This window comes from Cardiocondyla obscurior, linkage group LG23 (genome assembly GCF_019399895.1).
Source record: "Cardiocondyla obscurior isolate alpha-2009 linkage group LG23, Cobs3.1, whole genome shotgun sequence".
NCBI lineage: Eukaryota > Metazoa > Arthropoda > Insecta > Hymenoptera > Formicidae > Cardiocondyla > Cardiocondyla obscurior.
Window position 1 is genome coordinate 2108741 of NC_091886.1, and position 18096 is coordinate 2126836.

General features: G+C 39.9%; 1 protein-coding gene across 6 annotated transcripts in view; it reads left to right on the forward strand.

The window, feature by feature from the left end:
• Positions 1-18096, forward strand: part of Ca-alpha1d (Ca[2+]-channel protein alpha[[1]] subunit D) — a 56411-nt gene that overhangs the window by 23714 nt on the left and 14601 nt on the right. For 4 of the 6 annotated variants that reach the window (XM_070671565.1, XM_070671569.1, XM_070671566.1 and 1 more), the window contains 18 exons: positions 1251-1447; positions 1722-1825; positions 2887-3047; positions 3416-3518; positions 3809-3954; positions 4054-4127; positions 4345-4496; positions 4677-4794; positions 4889-4981; positions 5193-5313; positions 5445-5536; positions 9276-9448; positions 9796-9914; positions 10066-10180; positions 10279-10408; positions 10532-10698; positions 11130-11217; positions 11906-12013. In XM_070671565.1, the coding sequence (XP_070527666.1) occupies positions 1251-1447; positions 1722-1825; positions 2887-3047; positions 3416-3518; positions 3809-3954; positions 4054-4127; positions 4345-4496; positions 4677-4794; positions 4889-4981; positions 5193-5313; positions 5445-5536; positions 9276-9448; positions 9796-9914; positions 10066-10180; positions 10279-10408; positions 10532-10698; positions 11130-11217; positions 11906-12013 (2261 nt within the window). Of the gene's footprint in view, positions 1-1250; positions 1448-1721; positions 1826-2886; positions 3048-3415; positions 3519-3808; positions 3955-4053; positions 4128-4344; positions 4497-4676; positions 4795-4888; positions 4982-5192; positions 5314-5444; positions 5537-9275; positions 9449-9795; positions 9915-10065; positions 10181-10278; positions 10409-10531; positions 10699-11129; positions 11218-11905; positions 12014-17680; positions 17789-18096 lie in introns of all 6 variants that reach the window. The other 2 variants (XM_070671568.1, XM_070671570.1) reach the window with 2 other exon arrangements.

Here is an 18096-nt window from a genome sequence, read left to right on the forward strand (position 1 = left end):
GAAATTTATCCGCGTCTTTAATCCACTTATCAAAGTGACTATAAAAAAATTAACGAGATCGACGATGCGAAGTGTCACGAGAGCCGTTGAATTATTGCGTGCAGGCTGCTAAGGGTTGCTACTTGGTCTTAAAAAAAAAAAAAAAAAAAAAAAATGGGATACGTCGGAATCGGGGTAGAAGGAAATCTGGCAAGAGCCCCGAGGGGAACTCCCGACTTAGCCTCGAAACACACTTTCCGCCGGGACGGCTATTTTAGATATGATTCAACTGAGACACGAGCGCGAAACTAACGTCTAATTATTATTAGCGCGCGACTTGTGCGGCTTTTGCGCGGCGAACAGCTGATTCAGGAATGTGCAAAATAGCATATGGATGCAGCCGAGACCGGACGATACACGAAAGCTCTGAGAAACAGGGAGAGACGGGGAAAAAAAAGCGTAGCGAGAAAGAAAAGTGTTTGTTTCTCAATGTCGTCGAGTTTATATTCTCATAAGCCTGAAATTTTTTTCTTCTAAATTCCGCGTCTGTGCACATACGCGTATGCAACAGATCCAAGTACTGAGCTTACTTTTAATTAAACGGCTCTAAGAGCGTATTTTATGCCGGATCAATTTGCACTATTAATTTGTAATTATTTAATTAGTTTAGTTGTGTGCGCGCGTTACGCTTAATTACTTTTTCCCGCGGACGCGAAAGATATCGTTGAGGAGAGCTAATTTTAACAAATTAATTATAATAATTACTTTGGCTAATTAAAATTAAGTTATATTAATTAATCGGCACTTGAGTCGTGCCTTCGATATTTCTACGCCCCGTATTTACGCCCGGTATTAAGAGAACCCAATTACCCAACAATTACAATATGTTTATTATATTAATTTGATGAGAGATGTAGATACGATACACCGGCGGTATTAACTCGGCGCAATTTCAAGTTTAACAAAGAAACGAGCTTAACGGAGCTGCTTTAATCAACCTGTGTACACATAAAGGAAGCGCAGGGTGGAAAGGCCGATAAATCGCCTTAGTGCTAATGGAGAGAAAAAAAAAAAAGTGTTAGCTCCGAACGGCTTTGCATAAAGTGTACGTAGAAAAATATGCGAACCGTTTAATGTGTTATTGTGATACGTTAAAAGTCGTTTGCCCGAGCCAATTAAAAGTTTCACCGCGGTATGCCGACCTTTTTTACGCTCCGCGAACGTTGCTATTTCGCCGGAATTAAAAATTCGATTCCCGTTTGATATCGCAGAGGAGATAATGGACGAGCCGGTGCCGTGCGGACCCGGGGGCTATCAGTGTTCTAAGGTTGGACCCGACTATTACTGCAGCAAGCAGTTCTGGGTGGGACCTAACTGGGGCATCACGAACTTCGACAACTTCGGACTGGCCATGCTCACGGTCTTCCAATGCATCACCCTCGAAGGATGGACGGAAGTACTTTATAATGTAAAGTCTTTTATACAATTTTATCTAATTAAGTTCGAAATGAAAAGATAGATACTTGTATTTTTTTTTTTTTTTAATACTTTATTAATTAATTTGCATTACGTACGCAAAACAACTAGAGAATTTCGGGTGCATTAAATATTATTTTTAAAAGCACGGGTTTTAAAATTAAATTTTTAGAGACAGAACTTATTATAGACATATAAATTGCGAATTTAAATAATCAAAAAAAAAATAAATAAATAAAAAATCTATGCAATTGCATTGTGTCTAGATCGAAGATGCAATGGGAAGCTCGTGGCAGTGGATATACTTCATTTCAATGGTCATTCTCGGGGCTTTCTTCGTGATGAATCTAATTCTCGGTGTGCTGTCCGGGTAAGTGTCGACAAAATATTTTATTTCACAACCGGTCACCGTTGCGGAAAAAATTAAATAAGGACTGCAGAGTCTCAATTAAAATTCAATTTCATTAAATCTTAAGAAACGTTGAGAAAGGGAATATCGCGTTCACGTATTTTACATACAAAATGTCACGTTTGCTAATTAATACGGTGGGATAGCAAAGTTTTCAATATTCGTCTTCGAGCGATAATGTACCGTAAGTGATTTGTGACATCCATTTTCGCCAAGTTCTGCAATCCTTGACGAAGGGCAAAGCGGGAGGTAGGAGGAGGTGGGGGGGAGGGGGAGAAAGTGAGGAAAACGAGATAAAAATATCTCTTTCTTAGGTTGATACCTACATATACACATGCGCACACTTCATTGCGTATCGGTAAAGGATGTGCGGCTAGTCGAGGCGTGAAAATGGTATCGATGACAAGCGCGATTTAACTTCCTTCCCTTTTTACGTTTTATCCGCCACTTAACACCATGCGCGCAAACACTCTTATTATCGTGAGCGTCGTAAAGTGCGTGATCGAAATATATCCCGGCGACAGCTCGAAATCCAAATGCCGACAACGCGGAGGACGTAAAAAAAAAAAAAGAAAATTTGTTTCTTAATATTCCCGATTAATATCGCGATTAAAACTTGACGTGAGATAAGGTAAAAATCCTGCGAAAATTAATATCCGCGGCTCGTGAAACTTTTCATCGAAATACGCGTCCGTCGAACGGTGTTATTCCTAGGATAATTAGATCCTTAGCGGCGCGGATCGATGCCGTTCTATTTGCCGCATAAAAGAAGAGACACTATCAACGTCGGAGGTGGAGCGTTTCGCTGGATGTTTCCCCGATACAAATAGACGTATTTACACCGTCCTCGTTCGAGCGGGATCGAAGAAGCGCGGGGCAAATAAAGAAGATCCCTTTGCGCGCGCGTCTCGATTTCCGTTTCATTGCTTTCGAACGTTTCAATTACGCCTCTCGCGCTCACGCCCGTGCCTCTAATCACAACGCGGCACGACCGTACATGCACTTGTTCCGCTTTCGCGCAGTGAGTTTTCCAAGGAGAGGGAAAAGGCGAAGGCGCGCGGCGACTTTCACAAGCTCAGGGAGAAGCAGCAGATCGAGGACGATCTCAGGGGCTACCTCGACTGGATAACGCAAGCCGAGGACATCGAGCCGGAAACCGACGAGCCGAAACAAGATGGGAAAAGTACGTATGCGCGAAAGGATTTCCAAAAATAAAAGGCGTTAAATTATATGAATGTGAAATCGCTAGAAATAAGCTTGCGACAATTTTACGCGATATTTTATCAAGAATGAGAGTATGTGGCAAGAGTAATTTAATACATAGATGCGCGCACACATGCGTGTATATAATATTTAGGGGTGAACAAGAGAATTTTATCTAACTGCGACACGTTTCGTATATCATACGTTTATGCAAATGTACGTAAGAGTTAGTAAATTAAATTCGAGAAGTTGTTCACACGAAATTCAATTTTGCGCGATGGAACAACTTTCCCTCCCCAGTTGAAGGCTGCTAATTAATTGACTGAGTCTGAATTTGATATTGCATAGCTAAACAGCAGAACGAAATAGAGAGCACGGACCAATTGGAGGGCGACGAGGAAGGGATTCAGCAGGAGTCCGTTTGGAAGAAGAAGAAGCGGGACTTGGAAAGGTAATCCGCGATATTAAAAATAGGCTCGCCGAAGCCTTCAAGTTAAAACCGTGTAACGTTCCATTATTCCTCGCGATGATAAATCGTCAGAGATATTTTCGTCGAATTTCAATCGTAAACTGCAAAAACCTTTCTTCGAAATTTGCGCTTTTGCACCGTATTGAGGAAACGCCGGTAGAGATGAAAGCGTCATTTATCTGACGAGCTCAAAGACCCTCTAAGCGCTTGTGTATATGAGCGAGCGTCGAGTTTAAACTGCACAGCGCATTGTGACGTGCGAATATTCGCAGAGTGAACAGGCGGATGCGAAGAGCCTGCAGGAAGGCTGTCAAGTCTCAGGTCTTCTATTGGCTCATCATAGTTCTGGTCTTCTTGAATACCGGTGTTCTCGCCACGGAGCACTACCATCAGCCGACGTGGTTGGACAAGTTTCAAGGTAAATATCGCCCGCGGAAATAATGCCGATTCGTTGTTCGTTTTAATTATAAATCCCGGGTGCCTTTCGTAACGCGAGCTCTCTTCTTTCTGCCGGCAGAAGTCACCAACATGTTTTTCATCGTGCTGTTTTCCATGGAGATGATGTTAAAAATGTACAGCTTAGGTTTTCAGGTGAGCGACCGTCGCGTTATTTTCCACATTTGTCATTATTCATCATTGAGACTAACGAATGTCGATATTACATCACTCAATTAATGTTAATTAATTAATTATTTAATTGACATTTGCATATCATATAATATGTGCGTTTTTAGTTAGATAAAAAAAAGACGTAAGCCATGTGTGATAAATTAATTTTCAAATATGGTTAATGTAATTTATTCCGCAGGGTTATTTCGTTTCGTTGTTCAATCGCTTCGATTGCTTCGTCGTGATCGGCTCGATCACCGAAATGATACTTACATTTACACACGTAATGCCGCCTCTTGGCGTCTCCGTACTCCGTTGCGTCCGGTTGCTCAGGGTATTCAAAGTAACCAAGTGAGTATCGATCATAGTCAAATTTTTTTTACGGACATAATTTACGTTTCCTTAATTCTGCGCGACCGTACCAATGCTTATTGTATAATATCGCGATACGATATATCAATATCTTTAACGAAGAATAATTAAATTTAAACGTCCGAGAATACGTGACATACGCGGTCATTTTTCTTGCAGATATTGGAGATCACTGTCAAATTTAGTGGCTTCTTTACTGAACTCGATACAATCGATCGCCTCGTTGTTACTTCTGCTTTTCCTTTTCATCGTCATCTTCGCTCTTCTGGGCATGCAGGTAGATTCAGCGCAAAGCTAATTCGTAACGACGTAACGCAAGAAATAATCTACGCTATCTTTAACTCTTTTTCCAATTTACCCCTTTACAACAGGTCTTCGGTGGAAAGTTCAATTTCAGTGACATGGAGGAGAAGAAGCGTCAGAATTTCGACAGTTTTTGGCAGAGCTTGCTCACAGTATTTCAGGTATTTAATCATTTTATAAAACCGACAAAGTCCAAGGCGTATCCGTGAAAGAAAAGAAAAAAAAAAAAAAAGAATCCCGCCCGCAAAATTACATTCCTGATTTATCACGAGGCTTGACCCTGGGATCGATTTGATTTGTTTATTTTTGCATCTCTATTTTTCCCCGACGTTCTAAAAATAATGTCGTCACGCCTGGCTTTTGCATATTCAGATATTAACCGGCGAAGACTGGAACGCGGTGATGTACGTCGGGATCCGAGCTTACGGCGGCGTCGCCAGCCCCGGCGTGCTCGCCTGTGTCTACTTCATTATCTTATTCATATGCGGTAACTGTATCCTTTATCGAGAAAGATAAACCCGGCGGCGAAACAGTCGCCTCTTCCTTTCATCGCGCGTCTATGTAGTATCGATTCGGTCTGATTTAATAAATTTTAATCGATCCTTGACGAAGATAGCAACGCAGATATTCTCTTGAACGTGTTCTTGGCTATCGCCGTCGACAATCTTGCTGATGCCGAGTCCCTGACTGCCATCGAAAAGGAGGCCGAGGAGGAGGTGAGTTCGATTGTGCATATGATAACGTACGTAACACTGTACATAATGTACTAGACCGCCGACAATTTCGAGCGTCAAACGTGAATTTAATATGTGTGCAACGGTTTCAGTTTCGTTTATTATATTATTAATGTTAAAATATTGCGTTGTAGAATTATCTTCTCTCTATTTTATCCATTAAACCCTGCCCTTTTTATTAATAAAAACTGTATTTCTTTTTTTTTTTTCTTTTTTTTTTAATCTATATTGTTAATGCTCGCGCACATGGTATTTTCTTTTTTCATTGATGATGATAAATGACAATGACACGCTTTGCGATTCTTCCATTAAATTAATGAGAAAATATAATTATATACTGTCTGTCGATATAAGGAAGACCTTGACACAAAAGACCGTAGGGATAATAAATTTGATGGTACACGTCACCGCTTTTCAACGCAATCGGTGAATTCGCGTAATTTTCGAACGAGCCGTTTTTTTTCCCGGATTTTTATAAACAATCGGACTAATTAGATCGCAAGGTTTTTCGAGAGAAACGCGACTTTACATCGCGTGCGAAGCATTTATGAGAGGTGGATTACTAACGCAATGCGAGCCCACCCAAATAAATCTGAAAGCTTACGACGACGAGATGTCGCTGATTAAAAATAGATAAACGTACGTGCGTAAAAAAAAAAACAATAAAAAGAACTGCCGCGGCATAATTTTTTTTTTCGGCCCAGTCATGATTTTCAAATTAATTAATTACCCAATAATATTAATTCAAGCAAGGAACGCGTAATATTTCCATGACAAAAGACGCTTAGCGGAGTCAAACAGTGACGCTTTAGAATATTAATTACTTCTGACGACAGATATCTCCGGCTCATGTCGCGTTAATTTTATCCCGAGCTAGAATCGAGTTAGAATCTAAATAGTCGCGAAACTAGTAAACTTAATACACGAGCGTTATGTCGGGATTGAATAATTGCTCGTATAATATTGGGCTTCCTTCGTCGAATGTGCAGCCGCTGCAATTCGCCAAGTTACACGACGCGAGCAACGCAATTTTACTCGTAAGGTAGTTTAAAACCGCAACGCGGTTGAAGTTCGAAAGCTGATTAATCGCGCTTACGCGATGGATAACGACCGAACAACATTGGGGGGGAAAAACTGTTGATTGCACGCCGAAAATTATGTTCGCGTCAAGTTTCAGACGTACGTTACTTTACGTGCGATGCAGTCATAAATTCATGTTGCGTCATATATTAAAGTTTTTTTTTTTTTAATTCGTACGCGTCAAGTATCTCTTTGCGATTTATTACGAAATATATAATTTTCTTTTTACGTTCCGTTAATTTTTATAAATACCGGAGATTACAGAGCGCGCGTTATTAGAGTCGGGTGTTAGTTAATTATGTTAATTTTTTTGGGAGACTTACCGTTGGGTGATGTAAGGTTGGTTGATGGCGTTTGACATCCTGACATCCTGACATCCTTCCTTCCTTCCTTCCTTCCTTCCTTCTTTCTTTCTTTCTGTGGCAGCACTCTGGATTATCCTGACGTGTCGTAGCACTTGGTATCACTTTACACTATATCATCCTGTTCTGCTTTGTTCTTATAATTACAGTCATTAATACCATTATTCGGGATACGTAGAAACGAACACTACCATCGGTCAGCAAAGAATGACGGTGGATTATCGCGGCGATTGAAACAAAGAAGCGCGACGAGCGATCAGCTGTTCACTTTCGTTCTCGATCTCGACACTAGAAGCTGGTCACGGTGTAAACCGAGATCACTTTTGATTATCCGATTAATTCTTGATAGCAAAGAGAACGATGCCGCGAACATACGCCAAGCGACGATGTAATATATGTTCCCCGTGCACTCAATCTTCTTCAAGTCCTTCTTCACGTCCTCCTCAAGTCCTTCTTCAAGTCCAAGAATCATTTGTCCGAGGCGAGACGAGAATCACGGCTGCGTCGAAGAAGACTGGCGAGATGGCACCGTTGACGAGTTTTCAGTAGCAGGCGCCGGAACTTGCCGAAAAAAATTTTAATGGAAGGTCGGAAGTGCCCGAATAATACGCGGACTAATACGCGCCGGAACCTGCCGAAGAAAATTTTAATGGAAGGTCGAACATGCCCGAAGAATACGCGGAAGAATACGCGCCGGACGCTAGCGCTGCGCTGCACTTGCTACGTAACCTCGTCGTTCCGAGGACACTTTTTCGAAGGACGAAACGAAGCGCGTTACGACGAATGGAATAACGCAGGAGTGCAAAAAACGATCTTCCGTAACCGAGTCAACGATGTCGATACTTAATCGTACGCTGCACCTCCTATTCGCGGTCGAAAAAACGCGATTATCGCGGAGCGATCAGCGACACGTCCGCGTACCCCGGCGCCCCCGCGACTAGACTGAAGTTAGAATCAGGTGATTTCGGCCCTTAGAGAAAGTGAGACAACCGCGTAAAAAAAAAGTGAGACAGACGATCTTCAGCTGACCGTTGTCCATCTCGCCCGGCTTTCTCGATGCGCGACACCGAGTTGATCCGTTTCTTCGCCTCTCGTCGAGCTCGAGACATTTTCTCCCGGAACAGATAATTGAGATCGCACTCTTTTGTTTAACAATGGTGCTTTAATAAGTAGCGAAGTAAGTTCGTAGTTTTCTGTAAGGTAGTGTGTGTCTGTTCGTGTATGTTAGTACATTAAATCAGTGTAGAGGCGCTATAGTGATGTACATTACTCAAGCGATTGATGCGATTGGTTATTTCAAATTTGCGAGCGAGTCAGACGTACCGTGATTGGTCGCTTGAGTTACTGAGTTGTATGAGTGCGTGTATGAGCGGAGAAGAAGGCAGAAGCAGAGAACAGAGAGTCGAGAGAAGACGTACGAAGAGGTGAAGCATAAGTGTATCGAAACGATCCTGATTGTTAAAAGTATATTTGTTCCTGAGATTAATTTAAAGTGCTTCCTTACTTCACCAGCCTCGCGCTTCACGCTTCGTTGCAAGGTAAGCTGCGCTTTTAAGTCGCACAATCAGACCGGTAACGAAAAGGAGGCTGTCGCTTTGTCTCGCTGCGAATTATTCACCGTCAATATTCACGTCTCATTCGACTTTTAATTTAACAAACGCGTAGAACGCGACATTGACGAACTCGCATTTCCTCGCAAACAGTGGACAGTGGCTTCGGCTTTCACAGAAGCATTAATGAGATGTAATTGACTCCGGAATTCAGCGCTGCGATAACAATAAATCAAATTGTGCATGTACTTTATGTTAATATTTGCGAACGCGTGCGTTATCGACTACTAGAAAGAGCTTCGCACAATAACGATATTAATCGTCGAGAAACAATATTCGTTACAGAATTTAATTAGCCCGATTGTGAGAAACAAATATATAATTTACTATTATTTAAGTAAATTAAAGTAAATGCACTTGAATTTTTCGAGCAAATCCTTCGATTAACTCTGCAGATAATTTTTTTTCAACAATTATAATGAGATTTACATTGCGCTTAGAATAAAAATTGTTAAAATCGTAAAAAAAATATTTATCGATTCAGTCAACTATAGATATTACTTTTACCTTAACGAATAGGTAATCATTTTGTTCCCCAATTTTCTTTCTCCCGGTGTCTGATTTCATTGAGATGTTTTTTCCGTACGAGACCGTTGCCACTTATTACGCAACCGTCTGCTGTCTTTGACCGAATAGCTTGGGAGACGACTACCCATCTCTGTCTTACAGGCGGAGAAAAATAAATCTCGCAGCGGGTCGCCGACGAGGGACGATGTCAGCGGTGAGGGTGGCGACGATGGAGGCGAAGGAGACGGGGGCGAGGACGAGGGCGCCGGCACAGATCTTGAACACGATCCTAACGAGACAATAGAGGACTACGGGGCTGCACTTGATATCGAAACGTAAGCCCTCCTCTCATAACGCAGTAGAAGTTGTAATATAACAATGTGAGTTATTACATTAACGAGACTGGAGAGCGTTATTACGCACCCTTTTCCCTTGTACAATGTATTGCGAGATATAAAACTCGAGAGGATTCGCAAGAATCGATAATTACGGCTCAAGAATTAATGACACGCGACAGAGGAGGCACTCGTCCACACCTTTGCGATACACTTCTATTAATTTTATCTGTAACCTTTAGATCAAATTCACATTAAAGAGCTTAGCGCCATGAGTTATTCTTTAAGAGCCTTTAAGATTATCTTAAAGCTTGATCAATGTCTAGTAATTATCGCTAATTATGTAGGTCTGAGAAAAGCGAAGATATGAATACGCATAAAGTGCGACTTAACATTGAGTCCGACGAGGAAGAGGTGGAGGAGGAGGAGGAGGAAGAAGAAGAAGGTGACCCAGAAGAAATGCAAGGTACGGTAGTAGTTAATCAGACTTTCATACGCTTTAGGAATAATTAACTGAAAGAAAATTGTTACTCTCATTGCTAGAGTAATGTTGTAAGACGAGCACAACGAAACTCGATAGGACAAAAATAAAATAAAGCGATTAATTTATTTTGCAGATGACGGACAGGAAGTGACAGCTAGACCGCGAAGAATGTCAGAGTATAACACGGCTACCAAGAAGGAACCGATCCCGGCCGGGTCGGCATTTTTTATTTTCTCAAGCACCAACAGGTACAAAAGCTTTTTGAAGACCTTTATTTTATTATCGCCAAGATAAATAATTGAAATAATAATTTAATTAATCCCCTTTTTTCGATTGTGTTTCGCAGGTTTCGCGTGTTCTGCCATTGGTTTTGCAATCACAGTTACTTCAGCAACGTGATATTGGTTTGCATTATGATTTCTTCAGCTATGTTGGCCGCCGAAGATCCACTGAGCACTTCGTCGGATAGAAATACCGTATGTTATCACGTTGAAAGACAAATTTATTTCTAATTGTACCGCCATAATGTTTGTATTATTGAAATTATTAAAATTTCTCTTTAAAACATTTAACGAAATTATATTTGTACTATGTTACAGATACTGAACCGCTTCGACTACGTCTTCACTACTATTTTTACGATTGAAATCTGCTTGAAAATGATCTCGTACGGTTTCATCATCCACGAAGGCGCGTTCTGCCGATCGGCATTCAACCTGCTCGATCTTCTCGTCGTTTGCGCGTCTCTCGTTTCCATGATAGCAAAGTATATATAATTTTATTCTTTACATTAATATTATGTATGTTAATATTCGAGCATGACCTAGTCCACATTCCGATATTCACTAATACTGAAAATCAATAATGTACATGACGTAAACTGTAAATTTTCAGCTTGGCGGTAAATATCGGAATGCAATCTCGGTTCATATAAAAAAACGGAAAGGTCAAAGCAATTCTTTTAATAGTGAAGCTATTCGTTTAATTTTACAAATTTGTAATTAATTGAAATTGTATAATTTACAACTTTTCGTAAAATTAAAAAAAGAAAAAGAAAAAAAACGCGATTCAATAATTATAAAGTAGTATTTCGTTAAAAACAAAAAAGTTTAATTGCCTAAAAGATTGCTTTAGAAGTATTTTTTCTTCATTACACCTTGCTTCCTATTGATGTCGTTATTTATTATGTACTTGCAGACCTGGTGCATTCTCTTTCATCAAAGTGCTCCGAGTGCTCCGTGTACTGAGGCCGCTGCGTGCCATCAATCGCGCCAAGGGATTAAAGGTATCTCTTTCATTTGTTTCTCCTACTTCTAAGTCCGCTAAAAACCGGCCCAATTCACAGCATACGCCCTACCGTAGTGCGTAATAATAAACGCCAGAGGCGTAATATATTGTATTGTATACACAGCCAGCTGTAGATTACAGAGTCGATCTCGTTAGCTTGACGTTGAACGCCAGGCGTACGCGGAATTGCAATTATTTACAAATGGTGGAAGAGCGCCGAGCTAACATCGGAAAAATCTTGTTAACGGCAAAAATGAGATATTTCATTCTTTCTACGCGAGAGCAAATGTGCGGCCGTTCGTCGCTACGCGAAAGCTTACTTAACGGTATCGATATAATCTTATTATCGTCAATACCTCCCTAATCATAATACGAAATTATTGCAATGATATCTCCATAAATTTGTCCATATATTGAAAAAAAAAAAAAAAAGTTAAAAGACGTACGTTTAGCTTTGACTGAGAAGTTCGTCTCAAGTATCTCTTTAAAATTTTAACAAAATCAAGATTCTGCTGGCTCTACAAAGAAGAGATCGCTTTCGCGATTCGAGTAAATCGCTCGAGCTTGACAAAAATGTTTAAAAAAAAAAAGAAACGAAATAAGTTTGATTTCGGCGCGGCACGCGTATTTTTCATCTCTCTATCATGAAGAGTGAATATATATTGTGATTAATATTGTGAACCCAGCACGTAGTACAGTGCGTCATCGTAGCGGTAAAGACTATCGGAAACATAGTCCTCGTCACCAGCCTCCTGCAGTTCGTGTTCGCCGTCATTGGCGTACAGCTTTTTAAGGTAGGATTATCGGACCCGGATACCGACACGGTCCCAAGAAAAACTGTTCTCTGAACCTTTTATAGTACACATTAGAGTGGCATAATAATATTACCAGTCGATATCCTACAAGGACCTTAAAAACCCTCTCGTTTGAAATTCACCTCTCTTTTTCTATCTCTCTTTCTCTGTCTCTCTCACATACACACACACGTACACACACACATACATACTCTCTCTCTCTTTCTCTATGTTTCAAAATCCATTATCATTATTTTCATTTTCATCACGTATTCATATATTTCTTAATGCAGACATTTAATTCACTATCACAAAATTTATTACTACTTTTACGACTACTGTTCACTTCCGTGCGCCTTTGCTCGTATCTCGGCAGCTCATTCGACGATTATTTCTGCTTTGCTGCAAAAGAAAAAAGAAAAAAAAAAATACGCAATTATATCTAAAGATCGTGATTCGTTTACGACTAATTAAATTCGCCCGAATTCTTTTGCTTTCCGAGAAAATATAAATCGAGGCTGACGATAACACGTTCAAGCTTTCGCTTTACAATCGAATTAATTCTTCTCCCATGATAATTACGTACTTCTCATCAAGTTTCCGCACCGCGCTTTTTACAAATTTTCAAACGCACGCACAAAATTTTTTCGCGCACTCGATAACACACGCGTAGATGTGTATTTTAAATAAATTTTATCAGTGATCGTGGAAGCCTTTTGCAGAGAATTTATTTCGCTATTACGGTGTCAGATCGCTTGCCCGCGCGAGCCAAGCGATGCTGCAGAATTAACGAACGCACCGTCCAATTAAGAGAACTTCTATGTCTCAAACACCGACGTTGACAACGGTCGATGCGCACCCGTGTCGTACGTGGAAAAATAATCGTCGAAGAGCGCCAGAACGAGGCGAATGTTTCCTCCGACAGATACACCTTCGGGTACCCTCCTCCTTCTGAAACAAGCTGTCTTTTGCGTCTAACGTACTCATAATTGGATTTCTTGTCTCGACACTCGCCTCGAAACCTCTCACCGGGACCACGATTGTGCTCTTTATTCTCACCATACATAAAATCGTTCATGTCAAAACTCCCAATTTGCCGACGGTTAACTTGACCGTTTGCCTTTATTATTGGATAATAGATTTTACATCGACGTAGTCCAACATATTATGTTACTTCTTTAAACGACATATGTGTCCAAAAATTAAATTTCCGGTTTAAAATGTTTAAAAAAATCTTTCGAGTGTGCGACGTAGAAAAGAGAATTTTTTATCGATAGCAAGTGCATACGTCGCGTATGCGATAAATTTTCTCTTGACGTAATTATCATAATTTTGAGTAATGAGTTTCATTGAATTTTATATCGCTGTATCAAGTATGTAGCCCGAGGCCATGCGGGTTAAGTACTTTATAAAACTCTGAACCCCGCGGAGTAAATTTTATTTAGAATTTATTAAAGGCTTCATCGAGCCAATCATTTTATTTATACGTTATACTTTCGCTTTATGTTTAAATACAATAGAAATAATGCATATCTCTCTCTCTCTCTCTCTTTCTCTCTCTCTCTTCTCACTCTTTTTCTCTCGGGTTTGGTGTAAAAGTATCTTAGTGACAGTTTTTATATACCAATGTTTGATTATATTAAAATTTATATTATATCCTGAGGTATACAGCATGGTCCTTTGATCTTAAATCACGATAAAAATAATTTCAACATATATGCATGCTTTTTCAACACTAAACAAATTTTTTAGAAACTACATTACTAAACTACAATATTAAAATAGCACTGCAAAATTAAAATATTAAAATAGAATCATTGATAACAAATTTTTTTCGTCGAGAATACTCGCAGCAAAGAAAAATTGTTATTATTTCTAGAAACATATAAAAAGGAAGGAAAAACGATTGTTTTCGTTTCGAAACTATTGAATAAAACTAATAAAAAGTTCGAGAAATATTGCAGCTTCGTGGATTTTTTTAAACATACATGAATATACACGATTTCATTTAAAGCCGTAAAAAAACAAAAGATAGAAATTTTATTATTTACGAAAACTATTGTATGTCGTTTTGTTGCTGTAAAACCTCGACTTTTAAGTTGCCTTCGTAATATTTCAATTACTTAAATTTTTTTTTAATGATTTTACTTTAATTATATGTATTAACTGAAGGCTCACACTGTTATTGAATTTACTGATTCAGCTCAATTACTTCATTTATTCTTTTATCATAGTAAATCGTGCCACGCCGATGTAATTTAATATACGAATTATAGTAGACGAGTTCCCGGGGGGAGATGAGACGGTCGCTTAAAAACGAAGACAGTAGAGTATAAAAGAAAAAAAGAAAAAAATAGAAATGAGAAAGAAAAAGCGGATTAATGCAAATTTTAACATGTCCTTGCTTTTTCGGCATTGATTTTTGTTTCTTCGTTTTTTATTTCTCTCTTCAACTGGACACCTGTAATACCTGCTCTATAATATTACGCATTTCTCTTCCTCTTTCTCTCTTTCTTTCTTTTCGCCACCATGAAATTTTGCTGCTCGAGACTTGGTAGATTACATCGCACACTCTTTTTACAGACGAGAAAAATCTACCACGAATAAAAAAATATTCGAACTTTTCTCTTGAAATATTTTTTTTGTTCTCTTTTTTTTTTGTAAACTTTTACGTAAGACGTTCCTCGTTTGAGCTTAATTATATTTATAATTATAATTAGCCCACGCAATCCTTCAATGTTGTTCAAGCGGCGCCGACCTTTCTAAACGCGCGCTTATAATTTCCAAGGAAAAACGCGCACACGTACACATAATCACGCATACACTCATGCACGATAGAAGAACAAGATCGCGAAGAATATATCAACGTCAATAATTTTTCTATTTTCACACACGTACATCTATAAAAAAAAAATTCATCTATAAAAAAAGAAAGAAGAAATTTAAAAAAGATTTTATTCAGACTTCGTGATTTTAAGAGTGGTAGTAGAGGATGTTTGAAAACTGCATGCTTCTGCCGGCTAAAGCATTACAGTGGTGTGACGCTATATTAACACGAGAGAGAAAGGTGGAGGAGAAGAGGAAAAGGCCACTATTTTCTCGTAAAGCTCCACTCGCCGCGAGACTTCGCCGTCGGACATATCGAAAGGGGAAAAGGTCACGAAAAAAGAAAAAAAAAAACGGTCCCTACACGCGTGCACAGACCCATAATTGCTGCAAAAGGAAGCACCACGGCAATTCCCTTCTCCGTCCGTTTCGTAGGCTTGACAGTCGATCCCGATCGTTCGGATTTTATCTCGCGACTTATCTCATCTTTCGAACGTAAAATATTACGAGTGTGCCGTAAGACATTTTGTTACCAGAACGGTAAAAGAAACGGGGGGGAAAATAATAAAATAGAAATTACGACATCGCAGACCGTCGACTGTGTCTTCAACTACGTCATGGCTGTTGAAATTAAATTTTTATTAATCAAAATTTTCGATAAGGACATCAAAGGGAACGTTCGGCTGCTGCGATTAAACAGGGCAGTCGAAGATCGATAAGATTGACAAATTTGGATAAAGTCGGAGCTGAATTAGGCGAGCTTGATGGAAGAGTTGGGCGAGAATCAACGTCGATCGGGCTAAGTCAGGTGTAAATTTTATATACCGCGGAACTCTTGAGATCAATCGCTCTGCAATCGCGTTGATCTTTTATCGACCTTGCTCGCTTCTTCCCGCCAAGTTCTAGAAGTGTTATTAATTTTACCAGTCAGAGCTTAACCACTCGTGAACGAGAGTATCGCTCGTAAGGGATATTAAGGTTCTTCGCTCGATAAAGGATACGATCTTTCGCCGTTAGACACGACGTACGTAATATAAGAAAATGATATTCGCGTAATTGGTTAAGGATATCGGAATGTGAAAATCGGCGCTTATTAGTTCGATAAAGAGAGACACGAAGTAATATAGGAGACAGTAGAATAGTTGACATACTAGACTATCTTTGTATATTAGTTTGGTCTGATTATTAATTTTAAGGGAGACAAGTCGTTCAGTCCGACATTATATCTATCTCTATCTATCTATCTATCTATCTACCTATATACATATATATATATTTCTTTCTCTCTCTCTCTCTATACATACATACATACATACATATATATACATATATATACATATATATATATATATTTCGCTCGTAGTTTCATGTGTATCGATCGCCCTACCATCACATTTTCCTCCACACGCACATACACGTACATACACAAGTATGCGACAAAGTATTGGGTGTCACAGAAGTAGCTAAGCGTAAGCTAGCTCTGCGAGAGTTAATTCGCAAGCGCCTGGCTTCGAGTTCTCGTTCGGCGGGGTGCGAGAGGGTGAAAATGCGCCCTAAAGGCGAACTGTGACCACGACGTAACACTTGTGCAGGCGTTAAAAGAGGCAATAAACATTGTGACATCGATGCCGCGTGTGATGCTGGCCGGAGTCCGAGATTAAATTTTTATGATAGCTTAGCGGAGAGTCGTGAGATTTTTTTTTGTCAATTTCGCGACGCGATTGTCGCCATGGGAAACCGCGCTTTATTCGATTTCATTCTCGAAAGATTAAAAACAGCGTTTTTCCACTTACGTTCAACTTTGCGCGAGAAACATACGACGCTTAAATTTAAATGGAAAAAAAAAGAAATGCGGTGAAAAGTATATTTACGACGAGACGTTTTATACTGCAGAATATACTATCATGAAAAATGAAAGGGTTGAAACAAAAGTACTTACATATTTACAGCATTATTAATGAACGAAACGTAAATATAATATTGCCGCAACATCCATGTTATTGGATTCTGTTTCTCGTGGAATTTCTGAGATTTAATTTCAACTTTCAATCTTCGAGATTCGCGATATACACTCGAAACGATAACGTATACTAACGGCGAATACGAATCTCACCGAGAAACGGCACGAACGGGCGTTATCCTGCACGATCCCACGAATGTAACCGAGCAACGCTCGTGATCGCGTGTGTAAAATCAACTTTCGAGGAAACGCCGTGATTTCCCCGTCTGAAAGTCCCGTAAGTGTATTGCTAAGAAAAAAAAAGCATCGAGCACTGATGGGGTTGGATGGATGGCGAGGGCTTATTTCACGTGACGAGAACAAGAGGGATAAAAAATGAAACCGAAGACAAAAAGGGAGAAAACAAAAAAACATCGAAGATCTCCATGGGGAAAGAGAGCTCCAAGGAATCGAGAGAAAACAGAGAGAAAATGCGTGATTTTTTCAAAGATCGTCGTGTAAAAAAAAAAACTACGATATAAAAAATAGACACCCTACATAGGACAGAATAAAACAAGTCGAACTAAACGCAGAAGATAATCCGAGATTAAACGCTACGAGAGACTAAGATCGCGAACGAGATAATTAAGCGAGGACCATGTAAAAGAAAGAAAAGAAAAAAAGAAAAATTATTAAATCGTGGCGAGAACTTCCACCATCCAAACGGCCCCAAAATCCACCCCCTCTTGCCCCAGCCCCCTTTGGAGTGATGATACCCGGCCGCCCCAAATTAATGCTACTCTTTTTTTTTTTGTTCTCTCTCACTCTCTCACCACCCCACGTGTTCCCCGCTGTGCTCGCTCGCCCTGCTCGTCCGCAACCGAAAACGCTACGTGAAAAAGTACGTAGTGAAGTGTGTGATTGTCGCCATTAAAACGATCGGCAACATTATGTTGGTCACCTATCTCCTACAGTTCATGTTCGCTGTTATCGGGGTACAGCTGTTTAAGGTAAAGAGACATCCAGCCATCCACTTAGAAAGCTTACTAAGCGAACGAGATTGCGTTACCACTTTCTCTCTCTCTCTGTCTCTCTATCTTTCTGCCTTTTCCCTCGCCCTCCTATTTTCTTTCTATTTCTGTCGCTCCTTGCACTTACGTTCACTTCCGTCGCCCACGACGACGGTGATAAGTTTCCGGCAGAGTGCCACCCGACCGAATTTTCCTAACTGAAATACGAAGAGCGGCGGAAAATAGTGTGTAATGACCGTCAAGCTGAATCGTAAAATATTAATCGTACAATCTAAATAAAATCCTTT